The 26,715-nt window shown below is 41.7% G+C and overlaps 1 protein-coding gene across 6 annotated transcripts in view; it reads left to right on the top strand.

The window, feature by feature from the left end:
* Positions 1-26,715, top strand: part of ERBB4 (erb-b2 receptor tyrosine kinase 4) — a 1,003,508-nt gene that overhangs the window by 725,744 nt on the left and 251,049 nt on the right. For all 6 annotated transcript variants that reach the window (XM_038422011.2, XM_043505695.1, XM_038422006.2 and 3 more), the window contains exons 5-6: positions 4,205-4,270; positions 25,391-25,509. In XM_038422011.2, coding sequence (XP_038277939.1) covers positions 4,205-4,270; positions 25,391-25,509 — 185 coding nt within the window. The remainder of the gene's footprint in view (positions 1-4,204; positions 4,271-25,390; positions 25,510-26,715) is intronic.

Below are 26,715 nucleotides of genomic sequence, written 5' to 3'. Positions count from 1 at the left end.
TGTTCGGTGGGAAGCCGGGGCAGGCTGTGAAGCAGGCGGCGGCTTTGCAGTCAGGCCCAGGGAGGCGGAGGTGAGCTGAGGCGGGGGGTGGGCGTGAGAAGGGCAGTCCGCACCGCAGCAGGTAACCCCAGGAGGATGGGGGGGCACAGGGGAACCCCTCCTCGCACAGGTGTAGCCATGCATTGGAAGAGTATGAAGATTTCCTGCCCCAATATCCATAATGAAAGACATGTTGCATTAATATTGGCCAAAGGGAGATGAGTCCTAGAATCATAGAACCATAGGGTTGGAAGGGATCGCAAGGGTCGTCTAGTTTAACCACCAGTCAAGATGCAGGGTTTGCTGTTTATAAACCATTCAAGACAAGTAGTCAGTTTTCTTCATGAGATTTGCCAGAACAAAATTACTTGACATGCTCCTCAATGACTCTGGCCTTTCAACGTTTAGATTAAATACAAATATATACAATTATACAGTCCTGATTTTTGCCCCCTCACTCCTCTTTTGTGTTTCAGTGAGTGAAACTTCATTATGTATTCAGAACACTAGTAATATTCTGAAATGGAAATGGAGCTGACATCACTAGATGTCTCCTTCAGACATTTTCGTCACTAGGGGTAAAGAAGGGACCACTGGAGGCTGCCTTTTCATGTGTCACTTAGGAAACAAAAGTCGATTGGGAAAAAGATTTTTTTTTTACTGCCTTTGGTAATGAATGACAATTGAGCAGATGGGCAAGGTAACCACTTACAAGATAAATTGCTTGAGAATTTTTTTCTCTGCATCACATATTGATGGCCAGGTTCCAGCTAATTGCTGAGTCTCAACATTTGATTGCACAAAGAATGTATGTGATGAATGATCACATCCGGGCTTTCTCTTCCTCAAATAAGGCTTGATCCTGCAAGGTGCTTAGCACTTGTTTCAAGTACTGAGTGCCCTCAACTCCCATTGATCCCATTGACACTTGAGGATGCTCCACATCTTGCAAGATCAATCTCCCAGTTTGCAAAGATTAATGGAGAAAGTCATAGGAAGGAAGTGTGGTTCCTTACCTAACCCACCTTGCTACTAAAAAAACCCCCCAAAACCCTCCCTCAAGCCCCCCATCAAGGATACTTGGCACTCTTCCATGCTTTAATGTTTCTTTATTGAAGTGAGCCTACAAGAAGTCTTCCACAAATTCCTTCTACTTCTCGCAGGATTTTTATTTTTATAAACACAGTGAGTACGATGAAAGGAATTGCCTACTTTACTCCCCAAATGTCTGATCTGAAAAACAGTTCTTCATTGGCGGCTCACGGTGAACCTTCTAAAATCTACTCGTGTCCATCAAGACCCTTTCTGAAATTCATTGTAGTGTGATACATAGAACTACATAAGAACAAAAGACTATGCAGACATCTCTGTCTCTGAGTGAATCAGCAGACTTCTCTATAGAAAGGTCCCTATTTTTGGATCTGGGGACAAATTTCAAACAGCGGACGTTTGGACTGATTCTTGCAAACCCTTGCTCATATGGATAGGACTACTCTTGTGAGAAAGAGTTTCAGAATCAGATCCATAGAGGACAACATTCTTCCCTGAGTTACACTTGTGCAAACAAACCCACTGTAGTCTTTGTAGCTACAAAGGATAACTGAGGGCAGAATTGGGACCAGTACTTGTTCATGTTGGGAGAGAACCAAGCTTCTTAACACTAACAACTAAAGAACAAAATGGACAAGCCACTTTTCTTATTCCCAGTGTATTTGATGTCTGACCTTCAAAAGAGCTTGTGATAATTTAATTGAGAGATGTGCTGTCTACACGCTCAGCTTCTCATTTTGCCTGTGTAACTGAGAAAAGAGAAAACAATGAAGCAGACACTTCGAACTCCCAATGAGAGAAAAGAGAGCTGGCAGCCTTCCCCCTGCTACCCTGGTCAATATATCTCTACTCAAATGCAAATTATCATCTGACACTGCCAAACAAAGTCATATAATAGGAAGCAGACAGACTAGTTAAAGTTCTTTAAAAACGACTTCTGAACACACTGAATCACGTTTATTTCCAGGATGGAAGGAGCTGGGTGAGTGAATTTTTGATTCCATACCAAGGATCATGTTGGTGCCAAGGAATTTGAGATGCAAAGACTTTTATTCATATGTGGCACTTTCAAAGATCCCAGCATGCACAGAAGTGTAGGAGGACTCATTGGCTAGGGGTCACCTGTCATAAAGTCTGAAGCTCCTGAAGCTCCTGTTATCTCACCACAGATGTTACTATGGCAATGAAAAATCCAGTGGGTACAGTAAATATAGGGTGGGAATAGAAGTCAGAAAAGGGAGGGATGCGATCTCATTTTGCTTCTGGGATATACAATTAACAAATGATCTGCTATGTATTCTAAGAGTTTAATATGTGTAGTCACAAGACTGCCATTAGATTTCTCCCTAACCATCTTCTCAGAACTCAATGTGACATTAGGAACAACCTTAAGCATAATCTGCACTGTTTTAGGAGTAACTCTGGGAGGTGCTGTGCCACCGAGATATGCCTGTGAGTTGGCTTTCCTCACCGGCTTCCCCCTCATGCCTGTATCAGCACCAAATTGCAACACTCCCTGCATTGGCTCAGATGCACTGAATAACAAGTGTTGACGTTGTATGTGGAATCAAGACTTTGCCCTCCTGCTCTGTGGAAGTTGGAATAAGTAGGTTTACAATATTTGCTGTGTTTGATATGCAGGATCCAATACTCTAGGGGCATAAGGCAAGTTCTTAATAGTCCTTACTCAGTTGCATGGGCCCATGGCCCTATTCACAACTGAGCCCTGACTGATAGTCTCTACTGTTGAAAGTTTCCCACGTTTGCTGTTCGCCTCACCCTCTTTTCTAATTTCCAGTGTTATAAATCAATTTAGATTTATTAGCTTTCTGCACAGGACTCCAGTAGCCTCTTAATAATAATTATCGTTATTACTGATTAAAGTTGCATTATTCATGCCAGATGGAGTCCCCATCCTGTCAGCCAGAATGAGTTTGCATTAGATAGTTATAATGTGTTTGTGATCTAAATAAACAGATGGCAGAAACTGACAGGAAATTATATGCTGATGATGTCAGCAACAATGCTTCCCAGACATAATTGCTTTAAATGAACTTCAGTAAGGCAAAGAACAGTTACTTTCAACAAGGTAGTTGGCACACACAGTGTAATTACTGTACACTATAATTAATTGTGCCATCAACACTGTATACATGTCAGAGTGGCAAAAGTGGGTTTCAAGAACATAATCCTTATGACCTTCTGACTTTATATAAATAAAATACCATATCTTCACCCAACCTGTGTTAGCCAAGTTAATAACACTTTTTCTTTGGGGCTAGAACTTCAGGGTTCAGAGTGTTAGTATAGGGATGTGGTCATATTTGATCTGTCAACATTCCCAAAGTTTGTGTATACAGAAGAGTATTACAAGTTAGTGCTATTAACACATTTATGAAAAGGCTCCCATTCACTTTAATGGGCTTCTGGATCAAGCTCTAAGTGGAAGCTTGCTTAATAGATTTTCTGAGCAATATTTTATGAAGAATGAAAGAGTCCTCAAAAATGAGGATAGGTTGCTTTCAGGGGGAAAAAACCCAACCTATTTAGCTAATAAAATTGTCTATATCTTTTAACAGTGCTTTGGCCATGTTTTTTTATTAGTCACTCTGTTGCCTTCCTTTTTCCCCAGAGAGTTTGTTTGTTCATTTGTATTGACTTTTATTTTCTATTATGAGGTTCAGATGTTTTTATGTATCATTTTTAACAGCAACATCCACCAGTAACGAGAGGCTAGTATCAATATCCAGCATAGACCATTATGTTCACTGCTTGGGATAGTTAATGGTGAAAATATATTTAGATGTTCCCAGTCTGGTTTTCTCCTCTGTAGAACAGCATCTGTTCTCAAGATCCACAAATTTAATTTATATGTTTAAGAAGGGGTACCAGAGTTAGGAAATTAAGCACCAATGTCATGTGCCTCAGCCTCATATATGTTTCACACACAGGGCTGGCTACTTAACTTGACTCTGTTTTGCCAACCATTCAACCCCAGTAAGGCATAGAAATCCTCATATCACAACAGTAGTGCTTCCCTTGAGGAATCACTGGAGGCCCAAGATTGAAAAGAAGCCGAGTTTCTAATTGACCTCTGTTTGTTTTCACCTTGCAGGTGGACGATGCCACAAGTCCTGCACAGGTCGTTGTTGGGGACCCACAGAAAACCACTGCCAGAGCTGTAAGTATGTGAGGACAGGGAAAGAAAGGAGTGGGAAGAACTGTAAGAGGGATTCTACCATTTCCATTTTAAAGGGATATTGTCAAGGTCTTTTTAAAATAGTTCTAGATTTTTCACTTGTACAAAAGCCTCTTTGTGCTTTCCCATCTAGCAATTTTGGTTGTTTTTTTCTGTGTTTCTAATTAAGCTTAAGCCAACTGGCTGCTTCTCTTCTCCATTTGCGTCCCAACATAGGGCATTGCTCAGGGGAGCAGTAACTACTACTTCACAATGCATTGGAGCAAACACAATAACAAGAATGCAAAACGATGGACTTGATCCTGAAATCCTTAGTGCGTTCCCTATCCTGCAAGAAGCTAAATTGGCTCTAAAATCCTATTACTTTCAGTGGGAATTTGAGGATCTGTGTCCCCTTGCAGGATTATGCTCTTGTTAAGGATCTCAGGATGTGGTCCATTGTATGTAGGTCCTACTTATATGGCCTATAATAGATATTGTTTAAAGGAACTTCTTTCCAATTATCTGGTAGATTGTTTAGAATTGTCTATCTGTCATTGTGTGTCTGGAAAATGTGACAATGGTGATGAGTGAACTTGTTTGTATAAAATAATAACCATCTGGAGAGAGAGTCTTTTCTTATAGTATTTCCAAACTGACTATACAGATATCATGGAGCAAGGAGCCAGGCAGCCCCAACATCAGCAAAATGTAAAAGGAGAAACAACTGAGAGTGAACACCAGCAATGGCCAAGGGTGATGGAGTCTTTCTAATAGTTGGGGATGCCACTATTGGGGATGCCAGGGGATGCCCTGCCCCTCCGTGACCCCTGCCCCTCCTTTTCCCCGTGGGGCCAAGCCAGAAGCCAGAGGTAGGCTGGGAAGCCGGAGCCCCTCCACCTGCCTGTGGTGCAGGGCCTGAGAGCAGCCCCAGCCCACGTCCCTAGCCTCAGGGCAGGTGGAGGGTCGGCCACTACACACAGATGCCTGCATGGCTCTTACCATGGCCTGGCTGCCGCTCTTTGGCCCCCCAGGCAGCCTCCTCCATGCCAGGCGAGAAACTAGAGCCGGGTCAGGGTAACAGCTGTGTGGGCAGTTCTGGGGAGCCGCAGACCCTCCACCTGCCCTGTGTGGGCGGACATGGACACAAGCTTGGGGCTGCTCTCGGGCCCCCATACCCCGAGCAGGTGCAGGGTCCATAGCTCCACACAGCTGCCTGAGCTCCTCGTAGGGTTGCCAACTCTGTCTTTTTTTCCCCCCAACATGACATATTGTCATTTTCTAAAAATATCCTGTTAAAATCTCCTGGATTGCTTTCAATGGTTGCTGCAAGATCAATGCCGATCCCGGGAGACTCCAGGCCAATCCTGGGGGGTTGGCAATCCAAGCTCCTCGGGCCTCTCTTACCTGGGCCAGGTTCCAGCTTCCAGCCTGGCTAGGGGGTGGGGCTTTCAGGGAAGAGGAAGGGCAGGGGGGCTGGGCCTGTGGCAAAAAGTGGATGGGCCAGGCCCGTCCACTTTCAAAATTTGGGAAGGCCATGGCCAGGGGCGCCAGGGGCTACTTAAGACCTAGTAGGTGAAAAAAATGATAACTTATTGTTTCTTCTCACACTCCCCACAAGGAATATCTTTGTTTGGCTGTGTGGAGCAATCCATAGATGTTTCTTTATTGTTTCTTTAATGTTTATTTATATATTTATTTTTACTTTGCATTTAAAATTGTGCATGCTCATTGGGTTCACTCTTCCTAGGAAGCCAACTTTTTCCATATATTTCCACAAGTGAGCCTGTGGTTCCATTTGTGCTTGGGGTCAAAAGGCAATAGATATGAGCAAAGTTCTTGCAAAAATAACCTAGCGACACACACATGCCTATAATACCTGATTCTATCATTAATAGTCCAATAGTATCCACCTCTGTTTAACTGGATTCATTAGAAATATCACTACTACTTGTACACATTTGGGACTACCTTCATGTAAGAGGTTACAAGAAATTGGAAAATGCGAATTCTTTTACAGGAAAATTTTACAAGAGAAACAAAACCAGTGTTCCAAGACTATTTTAACATTGTCTACAATGAAGAAAGGGGCCCAAATGACTACTGTTGAGGGCTGTCCCACACGCTTTGCACTCCACAATACTGCACCAAGATTTGATGTCACTCAGAAATCACTGGATCCAGATGTTTGTGGGTCTCAGCTGAGTAAACCATTCTAACTCCACTGACTTCAGGTTCCTAAAGTTTTCTATTCTGTCTGTGTCCACTGCACTGAGAAGAATCATATTGACTGCCATCAACCATAGGGATTCACCTCTCACATTGTCACACTCACAAGGTGTGCATGCAGCAGCTGATATCTCCATAGTGATTACTTGCTTCTGGTTCAGAAATGTCTTTGTTGACTCCACTGTCATGGTTCATAATGGTGAAGGCTCTCTAATCACTCTGCCAAAGTTAACTTATTTCCCACAAATATACAAGCAAAGTCTTCCACTTCAGATGGAATTTGACCTATGTTAATAAATGTGTTCTTGGCCAGGCCAGTTTATAGGAATCCTTGAATAATGCACCAGGTACAATGGTATTAGAAAGAGCTTGATCTTTGTTCTGCCCCATGGATCATGCTGGAACTTCTCTTTCATTTCCTGGCAGCCTTTATGATTGCAACTGAAAAGGTGAGTGCTGAAAAAAGAACTTAAATCAACGTTTCCCACTCAGCCACCTGGTGAAAAAGTGGACCTTAGCCAGCCAGGCACTGTTATGCATCCAAGCAGGCTCCTTTCTCTGTCTTACATAGGACTGTTTGTCTATCAAATGTATGAATGCCCTAATAGCCTGGGTAAAAATCCAGTTTTGGGGGCACTTATCCTTTGAATGTTTGGTTGTTCACCCGCCACTAACCCCAAAACAGATTACTATAATTTCATTGTAGCTCTAACCTTAGGTCCCTGCAAGCAAATGTGCTAACTCTCCATAGTTTGGGGTCCTATTAATTTCAATAGGGCTTTCTGTGGCTGCAGAAGTTCGTGTTGCAGAATGCGGGCCCTAGAACTGATCTACTAGGCAGAACTGCTTTGAGATAAGTAAATTGATTTGGTGGATTAACGTAGTAATGCCAGGGAGAGAGAAGTTTATCTGCAATGTTGCTCTGAAGTTGGAAGCTTAGAAGAGCTATACGGTAGTTTTACTATTTTAAAGACAACCATCTCTGTCTTTACAAGGACTGAGCAAACATATCTGAACACTAGGGACAGGGCAAGGCATAAAAGTGGCTAACAAAATAATAAACGATGAAAAAGGGAAAGTTATCTAGGCTCCAGAAAGATCTAATTTGAAATAGCAACTTTTATCTTTAAGCACAGTATCAGGATAGCTCCTTGCAGTGTCTGATTATCAGGGACTGCAGTTATTTTATCTTTCACACTTCTCTATCCCCCATGACCTAATGTGATCATTGGTAAGCACTTGTTTGTTAAGGAAAATATTGTTGCATATTAAACTAACGATGGGGACTTTTTAAAACCCTTTTATGCATTTTACACTAATATGGGCATTTATTGTGTGGCTTTTGTTTAATCATAGAAATACCCAAGTAGGAACCCAAATCAAAAACGAGAATACAACCAACACTACACTATTATTACTTTGATCTCTGCTTAAAATAAGCACATGAATTTTCAGTCTGATAGATGTTATTTTTGCATGTCATTCCCAGTTTGTCTCACACATATTTTATGTACCCTGAACTAGGATATTTGAGAATACCCACCTTTCAGATGTATGCAGGAAGACACTTCAAAAAGCATAACATCTTCAAACCTAAATATTTTCTTTCTGGAAACAGAACTCAAGGAAGGCATATCTGCATTTTAATAATTTCATTTTTTTATTGAGTCGCCAAAGCAAAAACTCTAATGAGCCCCCCCCCTCCCAAGTTAAGGTTTAGATTATTTTCCAAGAAAAGGGATAAAACCAAAAGATCCTAATCCTTGTCTTTCATTTCAAATTACACCAGGGGAAAAAGCAACAGGATAGTTTTGTTCTTGAATGAATATCATCCACCTAGTCTACTTCTTGTCTTGCCTTCCAGCTGTTTTTCTCTCTCTATCTTTAAGTCTCTCGTACACCACCTGTATCTATATAAATGTAACGTACATTTACATGTTTAGGAGGACAGTTAATAGGAAATTATAGATAAACCATTTTCATTAATAGGTAAAGAAGGGATAATTTCCAGATGCTGTATTGTACAATTAATTCATTTTCTTAACACTGAAAATGTTAGTAGATATTAACAACAAACATTTTCAAAAGTAGCTATGGATTCTGGGTGCCTCAATTTCATGGGAGCCAATTTAGCACGGCAAGTCTGATTTTCAGTAAGCACTGAGCCCCCACCAAATGAAAACAATAAATAAACCTTTTATAGTGAGACACCCCAAAATCTGGGCATTCAAAAATCTTTTGAAAGCCTTTCCTTAGACTTTATTATCCTGTCTGCTCTTGATGTCTGTGTTGGTTTTTTCCCACATGAAAGGAAATTGGAACTGCTGTAAACTTAATACATTATTTTATGAGAATGTCTGTGTCAGGATGGCACTGTCCCTTTAAGAAAGAGTAGAGCCTGTGCACCTGTGACAGGTCAGCTGACCCCATCTGAGCTTAAAAGAGGGCACCTGCAGTTAGATAGGGAGAGACCCACTGAGGAGAGCCTATCAGGAAAGGAGAAAGAGCATGGACATGGGGCTCTCATTGCCTGCTCCCTGGCAATAGGGAGCCCTGAAGAAGCTAGGACTGCCAGGGAGGAAGGCAAAAGGAACCTGAGGACTCAAGGGGGGAAACCCTATGGAAGCTGTAGCCCAAGATGAGTTGAGAAACTGTGTTTTTGTTTATTTGACTCAAGTTTGGACAATAAAACTGTGTAAAAGAGACTGTGGGAGTGGCAGAGTGTCCTTAGCATGTTGGGGAGAAGCCCTGCCTTACCCCAGATAGAGGAACAACCTTAAACTAAATACAGTTTAAAGAAGAACAACCTTAAACTAAATACAGTTTGAACCTACAGAAGACAAAGGAGGCAAATAGGCTTTCAAACAACTGCCAATATAAGCATGTATGTAAAGGGGGGTGGGAGGGTGGATGTGTATGAATAGGTGTTTGTCCTAGGTGTGATTGTATTTACAGTCTGTATGGGACAAATATGGTTTGGAAAAAGAAGGTGCAGATGCAGTAAATACCCACATAATGCAGTGAAAATCAAGCAGGAGCTGGTTGGGGGAGAGGGAAAGAGCTGAACCAGCAGTCTAGATCAATCAGGGTAACAGAGCGCTTTTGCTAGGAGCCAGCATCTTTAATTAAAATCCTTGTATGTCACTAAGAACTTTGCATGTTCATGAGGTTTTCTCATTGATTTTGGTTACTTCTCATTTTCTCTCCTTCACAGGTTTATAGTTCCCTGACATAATGTAAAATTAAGGGCAACATTAAGATAGACTGATTAATTACACACATTTGTGAAACAAAGCAACATCCTGCCTTCCCCCTTAATACGAGTCTAGGCCAAGTTTTTTTGTCATTTATTTATCATGTGTGTTACAATAGTGCCTACAAGTGTCAGTCCTGGATCAGGACCCCATTGTGCTAGGTGCTGTACAAACAGAGAACAAAGAGACAGTCCCTGCCCCAAAAAGCTTAAAGTCCAAGTATATGGCAAGAGACAACAGGTGAATATGCACAGAGGAGGTGTAGTATAAGACAACACTGAGACACTATTGGTCAGGATGCTAGGTTGTGGTCTAAAAGCAACTGATAAATAGCCCTCCACTCAAATCTTAATCCATTTGCATGTGTTGGGCACAAATCTGGTGTTATCCCCATTACTTAGCAAACTGGGTCTCAATCTTGCAGTTCTATACCGGTGGATCCTTTGCTCAGCATGGACGAGTGTGCCTTAGAGGATCTGACTACAGGATTGGGGCCTGGATCATTATTACTAAGACTCTCCTCTCAGTTTCACTGGTGCAGCTTGGAGGAGTATTTGTGCCTATTCTCTGCGAAGTGGCTGAGCGTCTGGCAGCTCACATGACACTTCTGCAATTGACAGCCTGGTTGTGCCTGCCGGCAGTTCATCCTCAGTCTCAGGTGTGTGGCTGAACTTCTGATGGGAGCTGCAATTCCACTTTTGTGTTGCACCTGTGGCATCTGCTGCATGGGCACCCAGGCACCTCCTGTCCCACTGCTGGCCAGCGGGAAGGAGTAGCGTGAGGTGGCAGCGTCTAGGGAAACGAGTGTCAGCAGCAGCACATGGGGAGTGGTCCAATGTTTGTGCCAGCTCTGTGATGCTTCCGGGACATCCCCTGGGTTGTGAGGCACCTCGCTACCACCTGTCCTTCATGGGAATCTGCCTTGCCCATGCCTACTTAGGGTCCATTCCCCAATACAATCAGCCTCTGGCAACTTAAGCACTGCCCTTCCAGGCCTCTGCTGGCCATGCTCTCTCTGCACAGGTTAATGACATGGACACATAGATTCATAGATTCATAGATACTAAGGTCAGAAGGGACCACTCTGATCATCTAGTCCGACCTCCTGCACAGCGCAGGCCACAGAATGTCACCCACCACTCCTATGAAAAACCTCACCCATGTCTGAGCTATTCAAGTTCTCAAATCATGGTTCAAAACTTCAAGGAGCAGAAAAGCCTCCCTCCAGTCAACCATGCCCCATGCTACAGAGGAAGGCGAAAAACCTCCAGGACCTCTCCAATCTGCCCTGGAGGAAAACTCCCTCCCGACCCCAAACATGGCAATCAGCCAAACCCTGAGCACATGGGCAAGACACATTCCAATCCCCGAATCCATTGAGCATCCCTCTGGAGTGCCCAGCCCAGATCCACTGGACCCTTACAGAATTCTCAGCTCCTCTGTTCCCAAAGGAACAGCACAGGGAGGCTTATCAGTCACCCTGTAGAACAAAGGGCTGCTTAACACACAGCACTTAGATATGTTTATGGTAAAAACAAGACATTTACTTAACAAAGAACAGGAGGTTCACATCGTGGCAAGCATAAATATTGGAAACAAAGAGTTGCATGTAAAATAAAATCAAAACATGCATCTTAGAACCTAAACTTAAAGAATAAGACATTGTCATGTCATAAGAGCAAAAACTCACCCAAATCCCTTCCAGCTATTACAGTCAGACTTGGCAGTGTCCTTTCGTTCATGAAACAAGCACACTGTCCTCTTTCATCCCAAGTTTGTCTCTACAGTTATAGTCCAAAAATCCATTGTCTGCATTTGCAAACAGGATAACTCCCATGGCTTGTGTTTTCCTGTGTAGCATCTTGCACTTTGCAATCACTTGATTAACATTTTGCTCAGACAATAAATGGCCCATTGTGAACCACAGAATACTCAATGTACATGTAGCCAGACAGATAGATAAACATTGCTTGCATTAAAGAAACCTGTGTCTGGCCTTTTCTGGTGACCAGCCCCATGTCACAAACCTAGAGAACATATTTTTCAGTGTGTGTATATACACACACACATAACTCCTTACATATTTTCTGTATGTATATTTCACAATGATTATATGGGCCAGTATGACACAAGCTTTCATTAGAGATCTTACATGACACTCTTCTGTGAACTAGTATGTAGATATCAGACCCATGGGATCCCTGCAGCCCTGATGTACGACCTGTGTGCCCTCTGCCAGCTGGCATCAAGAGGTCCCTGGGTCACAGGCACATGCCCTATCTCTCTCTCCCATATCCATACATTCACCCTCACTCACTCCACACAGCTGCAGCAGGTTCCCCCAAGGAAAAACTGCATGCAGCCCCCATACACCCTTAGCAGCATCCTCTACCCCTCGATCCCTTCCAACATTGATGCCAATAAAATTTTCTAGGAATTCCTCTTTAGAATTGAACACTCTAACAGTTCTGATGCACATGTGTCAGGGTTCCCTCCCCAGTCTGAACTCTAGAGTACAGACGTGGGGACCCACATGAGAGACCTTCTAAGCTTATTTCTACCAGCTTAGGTTAAAAACTCCCCAAGGCACAAATTCTCCCTTGTACCTTGGATTAGGTAACGCTGCCACCACTAAGTGATTTAGACAAACTCAGGGTAAGGACCATTTGGAATTCCTACTCCCCCCTAATATCCCCCCACACCTCCTTTCCTGGAGAGGCTTGAGAATAAACAAGATGAGCACAGACCAACCTTGGGTTTTTTTCGGACACTAAAAAAAACCCCAATCAGATTCTAAAAGAAACAGAACTTTATTAGAAAGAAAAAAGGTAAAAGAAGCACCTCTGTAAAATTAGAATGGAAGATAATCTTACAGGGCAATCAGATTCAAAAACACAGAGGATTTCCCTCTGGGCCAAACTTTAAAGTTACAAAAAAAACCAAAACAACCAGGAATACACCTTCCTCTCAGGACAGAGAAAAACACAAGCCAACACAAAAATAAGCTAACGCATTCCCTTGCTAGTACTTACTAATTCTAATGGAGTTGGATTGCTTGCTTCCTTGATCTGTGTCCAGCAAGCACACACAACAGACAGACCAAAACCTTTTCCCCCGCCCACCAGATTTGAAAGTATCTTGTCCCCTTATTCGTCCTTTTGGTCATGTGCCAACCAGATTACCTTAGCTTCTTAACCCTTTACAGGTAAAAGGATTTTGTGCCTCTGGCAGGAGGGATTTTATAGCACTGTATACAGAAAAGTGGTTACCCTTCCCTTTATATTTCTGACAACATGTAATGCACATACCACAGGATTAAGAAGTATAGATCATGACCCTTTTGTAGCATGTAGGCATGTTGACTTTCTTGGTAAAAGTAACAGAGCTGGTCAGAGAAACTTTGCTGGAACCATACTCAGTCAGAACTTTCCAGTTAATCCAAAACAGTTTTGGAGGGAAATGTCCATCTCCAAGAATTTGATAATCCATGTTCCTATTTGGAACAAAGCCAAATGTTGAAATCTCAAATCCTTCATGAAATAGTATTTCCATCATCTGCACAGGTCTAGTACCAAATTTAAAAAGTCAAACCAAACAAGACCCAGCTATTCATAGTGCAGGTTTTGTAAACAGTGTTATAAATTGTCAGTTATTAGGAACTGAGAATGTTTTCCAACATGAACAGCATGACAGAGGACCCAATTCAACACAGGCCTACCCTTAAATACATGGGTAGTCCTTCTGAGGTCAGTGGGCTTACGTACCTTGCTGAACTAGGGCTGGAATCCTCTACACTGGTGTGTGTGATCACTGTATGTTTGAGATAACATGCAGAGGAAATACAGTTTCTTAAGAAGCTGTGGGATTTATACAAAAGCAATATCCGTATCCTCCTAAATAGCACAAGCCTTACAAAGCTGGGGTCATGCTCCATTGCCCTGACCAAGAGAAGATTTTGCTTGCTATATAGGACTCCAAAAATTACTTGTCCTGTAGGACTGGGAACTGCTGAATTGGTGTCAGTGCTCTTCTCACCTACCACGCTGCTTGACTCTCTTTTTTGGGGCCTGCCTTTCCCCACCACGTTTCAAATCCTACTCCCCGTGGAACCCCTGACAGCTATAGGCTGGAGGAAATATCTGTGTGTAGCCCATAGGGTATGTCTGCACTTGGAGTTGGGGTGTCATTCTCAGCTCGACGAGACAGACTTGTGCTAGCTCTCATTGAGTAGCATGCTAAAAATAGAGTATAGCTGTGGCAGGGCAAATGGTCAGAGGGTTTCGCCACCCTGCATATGGGCCTAGGGTCTCTGATGGGAATCACACTCTAGCTCCAAATGTAGACATACCCATAGAGAGACAGAGCATAGGTCTTGGCCAGCTAAAATTAGCTGCTCATGGGTTGGGAAAAGGGGAAGTGTTCTTTCCTTCACCTCCTCTTAGTGGCAAGGAGAGTGGTGTGTGTGTGTTTTGGGGAGGGGGGGGTAATGGACATCTGTACTTTCAGAGAGGGTTCTCCTAGCCTTCTGCTACTTTCAGGATCCTCCCCCACAAAGTGATGCACTCCCTCAGTCCTTTGGTCACTGTTTTGGGAGGAGAGGAATTCTTGGCTCCTCTCTTTCTGGTGAGCTGTGCAATTGAGCTGCCAGAAATACATCTGTCTCTTTAGGCCACTTGGCCCTTTTAAATTCCTCCTTGGCTGACTGTCAGGAAGGTCCCGCTAGATAGGAGACAATACCCACAGTAGCCTCTGTGACTGCGTAGCCATAATGGAGAATGTTTATGTTTCCTATATGGCCTGTTTCCAAATAAGGAAGCTCTGAGTTTCCATTCGTAGAATTTCCTGCCCATAGTTTAGTTGGGGAGCGCCAGAGTTTACAACTGTGCAATGAAAGACCAGGGTAAAAGTAAAACAAATCCGATCACCAAAGCCCATCAACATTTCCCCTCTACTCAGGAGATGGGGTTCAAATTGTGTGTGTGGGGGGGGGGAACAGAGTTAGTGCTGATTGGCTCGCCGTTAACTCAGGAACTGTACTTAGTGTTGAGTGATGGTGTCGGTCTTTTTCACTGACCCTTCCCAAACTGTGGAGTCTACATGGCAGTAAGCAAAGGGTGGGAGACAATAGAGCAGAGGCAGCACAACTCATGCTGAACCCTCCATCACACCTGGACCAGCCAATTTATCAAACCGGCCCATTGGTCGGTACTTCAGTGAGAGGGTCTCAGAGAAAGTCAACTTTCGTAATGTTAACAAATACAGCCAGTCATTTGTAATGTGATTTTTGATCTAATTCCCACATCAATTGATTTTATGATGCCATGATTATTAGCCTGGCTTCCCGAGGCCACGGTAAATAGATTGCTTCAAGATATAATTAGGTTGATTATGTTAATCATGTTAATTTTCTGCTTGCAGCTAGTTTCAGCCAAATCTTTAAGGTTTGTAAAAAATGTTAAATTGTTCTGGAGAGAGAGCAAGGAACTTTTTTTTAACAGCATTGCTATAGTTAAAGTTTATAATGTGCTATCGTATACGCCTCTTTTTCCCAGTTTTAATATTTTAAATTGCATCAGCCTGAAATTTTGACTCTCAAACTCTCAGCTGTAATGCAATTTGCTCTTTTTTTTGTTTGTGTAATACAAAATAGTAGTAAATCCTTAAAGCTTCAGAAAAATATTTCTGGAACTACTCAGATCTGCTTTTCAAGGCTTTTCAATCCAGTCTCAACAACAACAAAACTAGGCTATTTTTTTTTTAAGTATAATTTTAAATAATGCAGATCCAATTTAAAATGGGCCCTAAGTTGCAGAGCCATCCTGTGGTCCAACAATAAGAGACTGATTTTCATTACTTTCTAAAAGGCACAGTTTCCTAATGCTCTCTGCTCTCTCACTCTCTTTCCCTTGAGTTAGTTCATTGGCACCACTAATAATTCCTTGTGTTCTGTAGCTCATGACTTTTAAAAATAACAGCTTGGGATTTTCAGAGCATGTAGACAGAATCACTTTATGTCATATTACTGCTAACTCCAAGTGTTCAAAAATTATGAATCAATCTACACAAATTTATGAGACAGATTTTTTGTTAAATAATAAATTTTAGGTTCTTTTTATTTTCCTTCTGGTCTGAGGGCCTCCTAGTGGTCAATGTTTTCAAGCTTTTTCTCTGCAGCCCTGAGGGCTAGAAGTGAACTTAGTAGCAGAACATCAGGGTTTTTTTTAATCACCTTGCTATAAAAAAAAAAATCACCAAATCTTGCAAAATTGATGGTAACATTATGAGAGTTAGCCATGCTGATATGGGTAGAGATTACCATGATGGATTGACAAAAAGAAGCGGATGTGAATAAGTGGATATGAACAGTGTTAAGACTACAGGCTAACATTTTTTAAAAATGCAAAGTGACTTAGAAGCCTACATCTCATTTTCAAAAGTGATTTAGGCACTTAGGACCAGATTTGCCAAGGTGTTTAGGTACCTTATGGTATTATCAAAGAGCCTAAGCACTTCAGGCACCTTTTCTGCTTAGGCGCTTTTGAAAATTCCACTAGGTGCCTAAATATCTTGGAAAATCTGGCCCTTAAGAGGTTAAATCTTGTCCACTTTCAGTGAGACTTAAGGTCCTATGGCTAAGGGCTAGATTTTTAAAGGTAGTTAGGTGTCTAAAGATGCAGATAGGCACCTAGTGGGATTTTGAAAAGGGGCTTAACTCGTATTGAAATCAATAGAATGTAGGTGCCTAGGCACTTTTGAAATACCCAGTAGGTGTCTATTTGCATTTTAGATGCCCTCATAGTTTTAAAAATCTGGCCCTAACTCACTTTTGAGAACAGGACTTTCAGCTCCTAAGTTAATTAGATGATTTTGAAAATTTTATCCACAGGGCTTTGTTAAAAACTTTTAGAGAAGAACAAGTTGGCCCAAATGAAATGAGGAAAAAAAGATTTAAACTTTTTCTGGAATAAACTGGGTACAATTTACCTAGGGTACAATTATGCTTATTTTTTAAAATAATGAAAAATAAAGTTGAAATGCATAACTGTTATGTACTTACAATTTTCCCCCTGGACAGTTTTGCAACAAAGCCAGCAGCTTGGTGGTAGCTGGATGCTTGCACAATATTGGGGTTAAGAGATGTATTGAGAAGCAGCTAAAACCAATACGTCTCTACACCCCCTTACAGTGCTTTTTAAACTTTAAATTCCCCTCAGTAATTTGTAAACACACTCTCCCTGTGCCCAGACAATCTCATTTCCTGGGGATGGGCCAGGGGGGTACTCTCTAGGGTACTCTCTAGGGAACTCCTTAGGAGCCAAGCAGCAGCTGGCTCCTGTAAGTAGAATCTAGCAACACCTACCTCTTTTCGAAGCAAGATTTCCCACCTGGGAGGCAATGAGGCAGCAGCAGTACAGTGACATTGCTGTAAGCCTCACTTCCTGGCTTAGCCTCCAGTGCTGTGCTGGTTTGTTTTAAAGTTCTATTGATTCTTCTTTTGTTTTCTTGTTTATTTTGTTTGGTTCTTGAACATAGAAATCACAGAATACACGATTCTCCTTGCTGGCTTGGCTGGTTGGTTACTCGTTCACTTTAATTTGCCAACATATTTCAGGGATGCAAAACGACAACACAAACCCCACGAGATATTGATCACTCATAATTATGGATGGGCACAAAAGTTGGTTCAGGATTTTGAACTTTGTCATCCAGCGACTGCCATCGTTCACATTTCAGGTGCTGTTCAGCACATTATGATGGAGAACTTTCACAGCCTTTAAATTCAAACCTAGATCTAGATACAGATCCCACTGCTCCCTTAAATTCTTGAAATTCTCTGAGGGGCTCTCCATATTGCCATTTATGGGTATTGCGCCGCCTTGTGGTGTCTCACAGTAAAAACATCTTCTGGCAGTGTCAGAGCACTCCCGCACCCCTCGGGCTCCTCCCCTCAGCATCACAGTGCACTGAGAGCAAGGCTATGCAGGGGGTAGCGCTCCTTCCCACCACCTTCCCACACCAGCCTGTATGGATGTGAACTGCTCCGGTCTCTTCAGAGTTGCAGTGTCTGACTGCTAGAAATAGTCTGTGTTAACTTGTTTCATATAGTTAGCGAATTCAGGTTTCTACAGGTTCCAGGTGATAGAGGAACTGAAGAAACAGAAGCAGCCAGGATTCAAGAAGTGGGCTTCCTGCCCAGCTGTCTGCCCAGCATCCAATGAACATATGCGGTGCCTCAAGTGCCTGGGAGAAGGAGACTTGCCTTCTGGGTGTTGGATTTGCTGAATCTTTAATCCCAGAGCATGCCAGGATAGGAAAATTCACTTGAAACTCCTTTTTCTAAAGGAAGCCCTTGAGGCTAGACCTTTTGGATTCAATCAAGACTCAGATCCCAAATCAAACAGAGCAGTTTCTATTCCTGTGGCTACCAGCAGCTCCAAGCGACTGGAGGTCTACAAGTTTTGGTGGGGTCTGACTCGGTGCTTGCGGCTCCATCAGTGAAGACTCTAAGGCTACAGATATCCGAACTGAGGGCCATGTGGTCAGCTCCATTGGCCCCTGTTCGATAAGAGAGGTTGAGAGAGTTCGGCCACCCTCATCGTTGCCATACCTTATGCTTCCCAACTCAGTGACCCCAATGGAAACCTTGCATCTGTGGAACCGGGGCTGGTTCTGACTTCCGCGTCTGTATCCAAGAAGATGGAATTGCTCAGTGTGTCAGAAACTGGTCCATCAGTGCCTCCGGTTCTGTCTGTTATGGAAAAAGAGGCTGGAAGACATAAAAACAGCCGTGCTGGGCAGTGTTAGCAGTGCCAATTCCCATGCATGAGAACTGTTGGATCCGTCAGATGCTGACATGATGCTATGGTTACCTGGCAGAGAGCCATTCCATCTTTCATAGCCAGGGATAATGGAGTGGTGTTGGATCTGATGTCGTTTTCAGATCTGCTGTCAGTTCTTTGGTTGGTTCCGATTATGTCCTCAGTTCCAGAAAACTCTGTCACCATGATATCCCAGATTCACCTACCGGCTCCCTTTGCTTCATTGGTTCTGAGTGGAAAACCACAGGGGTTCCAAAAGGAAACTTATTTCCCCAGTTCCAAGGTCATTTTCCCCATCTGCTGTTAAGAGGAGGAGGCCAGAAGACACTGTCGGTCTTCCCTAGAATCATCCTTTGCTTCCTTTACCTTGGACCTCTGCAGGGTCTCCCCAAAGAGCTAGATCTCCATTCTTCCCTTTGGATCCACTATTAGCACCATTACATTCCATATGGGATCCAGACTTGAATCCTTACCAGGAGGAAGATAGAGGACAGATACCGAGACCTGTGGTACGCTTTATACCACTCTGTGGTCCTCCTCCTGAAAGCATATTCCCGAACCCTAATTGTTGGGGTGACTGGCAACTGGTGACTGGGGTGACTGTTGGGGGGCCCATAGCCTTACTGGAAGCCACCTCATGAGTTTAATTACCGTCCGAGTGGATGGAGAGGTAATATTTCTTCTGTTAAGAATTTAATGGTCCAGAAATCTTGAATTCCACTCCTCTGAATCTGTTGACATTACAGACAGTGATGTGTTAAATACTTTTTGAGTAAGAAGACAAGGAGGTACCTTCTGTCTTTGGTAAGGAGCGTTTGGAAATGAACTATAAGCCTGATTTATCACTGGATGAATATGTGGGGGTGGCTTCATCCTCCTCTCCTTCCAAGGACACTATGGAGTTCCATAACTTTGTGGATCGTATAGTGCCAACTTCAAATCTTCCTGCAGCAGAAGAGACTTGTCACCCGGTGTGTGATATTCTCGGGGCTACTACAACTAGTAGAATATCTGTATCCATTATGGATGGTTTGCTACAGCTGGCTAAATCCATGTGGACCATGCCTGCTTCTTGCCAACCTGTTTCTAAGAAAGCTGACAAGCTGTATCAGATACCCTCTGAGGGGCTTCCCTACTTTCACAGCCACCCTGTCCCCAAAGTAGCTGCTTCCAGAAATACAGTGAGATTTCGACTATCATGTCCCACCCCAGCTGATAAAGAAGGGGAAAGGATTGATTTGTTAGGGAGAAAGATATTCTCTTCATCATCCCTCACTACGGATAGCTAATTATCAGGCGGTCATGGCCTGTTACCAATTACATCTCTGGGAAGTATGACATTGTTTTTACCAGACTTGTCTGACAACAGAAGAAGGTTGGTGAGAACCAATGTAATGTAGGGCCAGGATGTAGCCAGTCGTGCACCCAACATCTCGGTGGATGCTTCAGACTCTGCTACCAGAGCACTTCTGTCTGTTTTGAACATCATCAGGTGGTACATATGGCTTCATTTCTCCTGCCTAGCTATGGGCACTAGAATTAAGCTGGAGGATGTTCCTTTTGAAGGCAGTTTTTTTTTAATTGAGAAGAGGGGCTGGGAAAACTGAAGGACCTGAGATTGACAGCTCACTTTCTGGGTTTGATTACTTCTGCTAAAGGAATCTTATCTTTTGGTGACCCAGCAATACCAGCATCCTCCTAGGGCCACTGTAGGAAAAGACTTTTCAAGCCAAAATACAAATTTAAACAAACTGCTTCCTTATCATCGTCATCATCACAGCATAACAAGCATCAGTTTTGAAGGGACAATCAGGAGTTGAGAACCAGTCAGATGAGAATAATGTACTCTTTTCTTTGGAGACAGACTAGTCCACTTCATCAACAAATGGAGGCAAATTACAGTGATGCAATAGATTCTAGAGATTGTAGAAAGGGGCTATGCCATACAACTAAGAATTTTGCCACCTCCCAACTCCCCTACCCTCCTTCTTCAGGAACCATTCTCCTGAGGTGGTGCTTATCACAGAAGTGAAAAAATTACTTCTGATAGGAGCATTTGTGGAGGTTCCTGAATACCTGAGGGACCAGGGATTTTATTCCCTGGTGCAGAAAAATTATTGGAGGGTTGTTTTTTTTTGTTTTGGTTTTTTTTTGACTGATACTGGATTTAAGGGATTTAAATAAATACATTTGGAAGTTTTGATTCCACATGTTGGATTCTGGCCATCATAATCCCTTTGCTGTTGGTCATGGATTGGTTCACAACTCAATGCAAAGGACATATTTCTATTCTGCAAAATCATTGCAAGTACCTTCGATTTGTGGTGGGCAATCATCACTTCCTGTGCATGGTCTTTCATTTGGCCTTTCAGTGGCACCCAGAGTTTTTACAAAATGTCTCTTTGTGGTAGCAGCTTATCTGAGGAATGAGTGTATTTTTGTTTACCTCTATTTAGAGGACTGGCTACCAAAGTCGTCCTTACATGAGGATCCGTTAAACCATATGGTCTTCACCACCAGTCTCTTTTCAGACCTCAGTCTCTTTCTCAGCCACCCAAAGTCAATCATTTGCCCTTCACAAAAGATCCCTTTTATAGGTGCCATACTGGAGTCCATGGAAGGCAAAGCTTTTCTGCCAGGGGGTGCTGGATTCAGCAAGACGGTGCTTCAGTCTCTGGTCAATGAGGACTCTGTTCCCACCTCCAGGTTAGTTGAAGCAGTGCTTATCAGACTATCCCATAAGTGGAAATATGCAGAGCCACTAGCAGCAGAAATGAAGGTTTCTTACCTGTAACCAGAGTTCTTCAAGATGGCTCTGCATATTTACCCTTCCCACCCACCTTCCCCTCTCTGTCAGAGACCCTGTTATTCTGTGCCTCTGGCTTTGTGGTGGAAGGAAACGAGGTAGTGAGAGCACTCAGCCCTCTTTTTGGCCTCATCCTGAGTAGATCATGATGCTGAAGGGAGGGGTTGGAGTGGGGGGCATGGGAGGGCTCTAATTTACACTGCTAGAAAAGGCTTTTACTGTAAGGCACAGCTTGGTGGGGCTGTACCCATTAATGTGAATATGAAGAGCTGTCTCAAAGGACTCTGATTATAGATAAGTAACCTTCATGTATTTAAAACTGGGCATTGATTGGAACCAAACCTAATCATACGGAAAAAAATTGCAGCAGTACCAACTCTCTCACTTAAAAAAATGGGTTGATGATATAGTAGTAAAACTTTTTATGACTAGTGATGGATAAACCTACAAAAGATTCATCTTAATTTGGATAAATATCTAAGAATTTCAGAGACTTTTCTGAAGCTATAATCTGAAATTAATCAAATGTCTTTAATACAGAAATTAGGTTGTAAATTTTCTAAAATCGTGGTTTATCTGTAGTTTTCTGGTACTACTTTATATCAGCCAGTTCAAATATCTAGCGAGAATAGCTTTGCATTGAAAAAATCTGGTATTTCTTCTTCTAACCCTAGCTGAAATCTAGAAACTGGAGCGCCATGAAGAAATGAAGAGGGGGAAAAAATTATCATACATCATAGAATTTACAAAATGATTTAGTGAGATCTGAAAGGGTTAAGCACACAGTGTTTCTTATTTTATCCCAATGCTTCCTCCCATTCCTACCTATAACACCTTGGATTGTTTATTACAATCATTCCTTATTATTTTACGTCAATCACATGTGTGCTATATGCTTTAAACAGAGCACTAAGAGTCACATTTGTAGTGAATTTTTGGTTAAAATGAGTTAGAAGGTACCAATATTCACATGGGAGTTAACATTGTACCAAACTTTCAGACTATAGTAAAATAGATAGGCTTTCATTAGAAACTTACTTACACTGATGAATTTTATTTATCTGTATATACTAATTAATACATATATTGAATAATGAAATGCTATTGAAAGACAGACACAGTACAATATGAGGAAATTCTCAGCTGTTGTAAATCAGCATACTTCCATTGACTTAAATTACACCTTCTGAGGATCAGACCCTATCAGTTCATATTAGTATGATGGTTATGTACTGCCAGTTGTGCTTAGATATATTTATTGATTTGCATATCTGTTTTGAGATTGCATTGATATATGTTTATTTAAAGTAATTTAAATAAGCTCTGACTGTTCTTTCTACTAGTAAGTTGGCAGTAAGTGGGTTTGCTTTAAAAAAATCTTCCATTTGTGCTACAATTCAGTTTGCATAAGTCACAAAGAAAATATTTTCTATCCATGAGCTTGTTTTAGTTATCAGGATGGATAAAATTATTCTGAGTGCATCACTTTACTCCTTTAGGTCTTAAATGATGATTGCTTCTTACCTTCTCTTTGCTTATTTACACCTTTATTCCATACATAAATTTAAGGTCTTTAAATAGTTTTTTGCATTACCTAAAGTTCTAATAGATAGCGAGGGGACTTCACATTGAAAAATGGGTTCATTTACACTATACAAATCCTGTATTTTCTTAAATATAGTTTTTTACATATGAGAAATCAGCAATTTATTAAAATAAGTGTAGAGAAGAAAGTTGATAGGAAGTTTTGGTATTTTTTTGTTGAGCACTTGAAAAAAAAATTTCCATTCGCAAGCAATGAACTGCTTTAGAACAAAGTGGTCAGTTAAGGTTAATTATAGGAGTGTAGCATCATTACTCCTCCACCACAGTCAGCTTGAACCAGAACTTGCTGAAGTTCCACATCTAATGGTCTGTAGGGTTCCCTGTAAACTGTTAACGTCTCCTATTTTTCCCCATTAAACAGAGTCCCTGTGCAGTATGCCCTACAGCCAGATTGTGGTGTGCTGGGACCCTGTCATAGTTCACAAACCAAATGGGATTTAATCGGCTTCATATGTGACTGTGGTATGATTAGCATTATTTGTACCACGTTAACACTTAGAAGCCTCAACCAATTTAGAGGCTCCATTGCACTGTATAGACATATGGTGAGAGATCATGGCACCAGGGAGCTTGCAGTATAAAGAGACAAGGTAGACAAAATATGTGAAGGGAAACAGAGGTAAAGTGATTTGCCTAAAGTGAGTGTTAGCACTGGTATTAGAACACAGATCTCCTGATTCCCAATCTAGTGCACTGTCCACTACTACACTGCCTCTTGTTATCCCTAAAGACACCCATGTGTTTCAGGAAGCAGTGCCAGTGATTAAAGAGGTAGCACTTTTTGCCTCTGTCAGTACTGAACCAGTGCCCCATCATGTCATGTGGGAGCTCAGCACTGCTGCAAGTGAATTAAAACTCAAGTATTCTGGGTGAGACTCAAAACTCTGGTCCTAGTCATGTATTGTCATTCTTAAACCACAAACTGTCGTTTGTCAGAGTAGTAGCGTTCATCCCCATATATTGGGCAAATTCTAGTTTGGTTACTAAGTTCTGCCCACCTGAATTCCATTTGCCATTTCAATCAGAAACACCATTTCTCATTTTCTGTCCTTTGCATAGCGGGGCTGCATTTCATCCAGAGGCGGTTGTATTTTCGGCTTTGATGAAGTGGTTCCTGTGCATATTCTATATACCAGATCAATTATATAGTGCTTTGGGATCCTGCAGTATGAGAAGCAGGGCTACAAAGGGAAGATCATTATGAGTTTGTGGAGAAGCAAAGTGTATGTTTCATCTTACAAAAAATAAAACCGAGCCCTCAGTGAACTTTTCCAATTTCTTACTGAGAACTCCAAAAACCACTTTTTACAGCCTTTTAATACAATGAATCATTGAAGAGAGATTCATGTTTCAAGTAGACAGAGTTCAGTAGGTTCAATCTAACTATTACATTGAAGAGCACCGTCTGGTTGCTGACTACTCACTTTGAATCACCAGGAATTTAGAGAATTAGGAATTGTACCTGTTTTTATAAGTATCAAACTTCTCTTATGTTTTATGAGTGTGGACCAATAGTTTTTTCACCTGGAGAAGAGGTCTTGGTACTTTACGGAATAAAATGTAGAGGGTTTGATTTAATTTTTTTTTTTTTTTGGTAACATGGAAGACCTTGGGCTAAATCCTAGTGCCACTGAAATCAGTCAGGAAAGGAAGTGTCCCATGGTTGATGCAGCTTTTAAGCACCACAATTGCTTATGTTTTAAAGAACACGGTGATACATAAGTACAGAGAAACAGAAGATACTCAGTTGGTTCCTAACACATTAGATCAAATTCAACCCTGGCATAGATGAGGGTAATGCCATTAAAGGCTTACAACAGGGCTGAATGTAGTCCTTTCTGTCTGAAATTTAGGCTAGAGTGTAGCATTTCCCCAAAAAATGTAGAAAATTGATGTGGTATGTTACAGTACATGACCTATATGCTGCTCTGATAGGCCAATTCAGCAGCATTGACTACATGGGTGCTAGTTGAGAGCAAAATGTGGCCCTATGATTTTGCTGAACTAACTCTGAGTTTCTGAATATTATTGCATACCCCTGTCATTCTTTACGGAAAACCACATTAAAAGCGATTCATATCACAATAGGCTTTTTCCTAGCCAGACATCAACCTTTGCTAACTCCCTGAAAATTAGAGATTCAGGATTTGCGCTGACTTCCCAAGGTTAAGAGAACAAATCTCATAAATCCAGACATACCTGTCCTACCACCTGGGCATTTTCATGTTCCTTTGTAGATGGGATATTACACAGGACATGAGTGACCCCTGGGCTAGAGATTATTATAGAGAATCAGATGTTCTCTTCTTAAAACTCCCTTATCTTTGTTGATTTGTTTTGTTTTTTTTTCAATATCCCTGTTCAGTTTAAATGGCTCTCTCTTGACAGCTGATTCCTCTGTCCTTTCCAGTGACAAAGACGGTGTGTGCAGAGCAATGCGATGGACGTTGCTACGGGCCGTACGTCAGTGACTGCTGCCATCGGGAATGTGCTGGAGGCTGTTCCGGACCTAAAGACACTGATTGCTTTGTATGTTTGGGAGTTACCTAATTTCCCTCATCCCACCGGCCACAGTGCAAGTGTTTATCCTTTAATCCATGAAATTCATGATTTTTTGTCACCTTTAATTGAATTACCTCAATGTTTCAAGCTTTTAGCTGCACATTTTATCATTTCATATTTTTCCCATTACATTTACATTACTTATCATCTTATATTACTCATTAAAAGATTTATGAGATTTACAAATACAGATTGGGAACCATTTATATGCTAATCTATGTGATTTTTACTTTCACTTTCACTTTTCTAAAATTATCTCTTATAGATGGTGGGAGTTTTTACAGGCGTTTGTCATTACATTTTGCGCTGAAGGGTTTATATAACACACACACACTGTATTTTGCTTTATATTTTTTTTGTCTGAAGTTTGACAATACAGTTTGGCTTCTAAATTAAAGATTTTTTTTATGCTTCCCAGACTGTGTTTAAACTAATTCACCTATTCAACTGGGGTGTGCATTTTAGAAGAAAGAGAAGAAAAATGGTTTCCTATTCACTAAAATCCAAAGGCACACAATACACCCTTTCAAAAAGAAAAAGGGTTAAAACTGAACCAGGAGCTTAATTTTCTCAGACATTCTCAGTATGGCCAAATTCTTTCCAGATGCAGTCAATTAGTTGTGTAACTCAAAAAGCAGCCTTTGCTCCTGTTACCAAGGAAAGAGATTCATGTACCTTCATCACACTACCCCGCAAAGACGCACAGTCTCTTCATATCTTCAGTGGAAGCTGGGTACACACCTAAATTTGCCCTAGTAATTTCAGATTAGGTTCTGAACTAACCTATGCTAATATACCAGCATAGAGGGTGAGGTTTTCAGAGGAAATGGAAGTCAAACATTTAGACCTTTTTGAAAATCTCTGTCAGATAGCATAAGAAAAGACGATTGTGCATGGCATAAGCTGTGCTAATCTTGTATATTTTATTTTATAGCCCAATAGATAGTAATGGACTGGCTAGAATGTATGTGTACATTTGCCTCTCTTGGATGGAGGCAGAACTATCCAACTGTGTCACAGGCACACAAATCTTCTCCTTTAGCTCTAGTGGTAAGGGCCTGTGCTTTGCAGTATACAGGTCTAGTTCTGTCCCTGTCTCCACTGTGAAATTCTGTTTGGCCTTGGAGTGCAGCATAGTGACAGCCATCACATTATTGTTATTTGTATTACAGC

Source organism: Dermochelys coriacea, chromosome 11 (assembly GCF_009764565.3).
Source record: "Dermochelys coriacea isolate rDerCor1 chromosome 11, rDerCor1.pri.v4, whole genome shotgun sequence".
Taxonomy (NCBI): Eukaryota; Metazoa; Chordata; order Testudines; family Dermochelyidae; genus Dermochelys; species Dermochelys coriacea.
The sequence above is the reverse complement of the archived record's forward strand: the minus strand, read 5'-3'. Positions and strand labels throughout refer to the sequence as shown.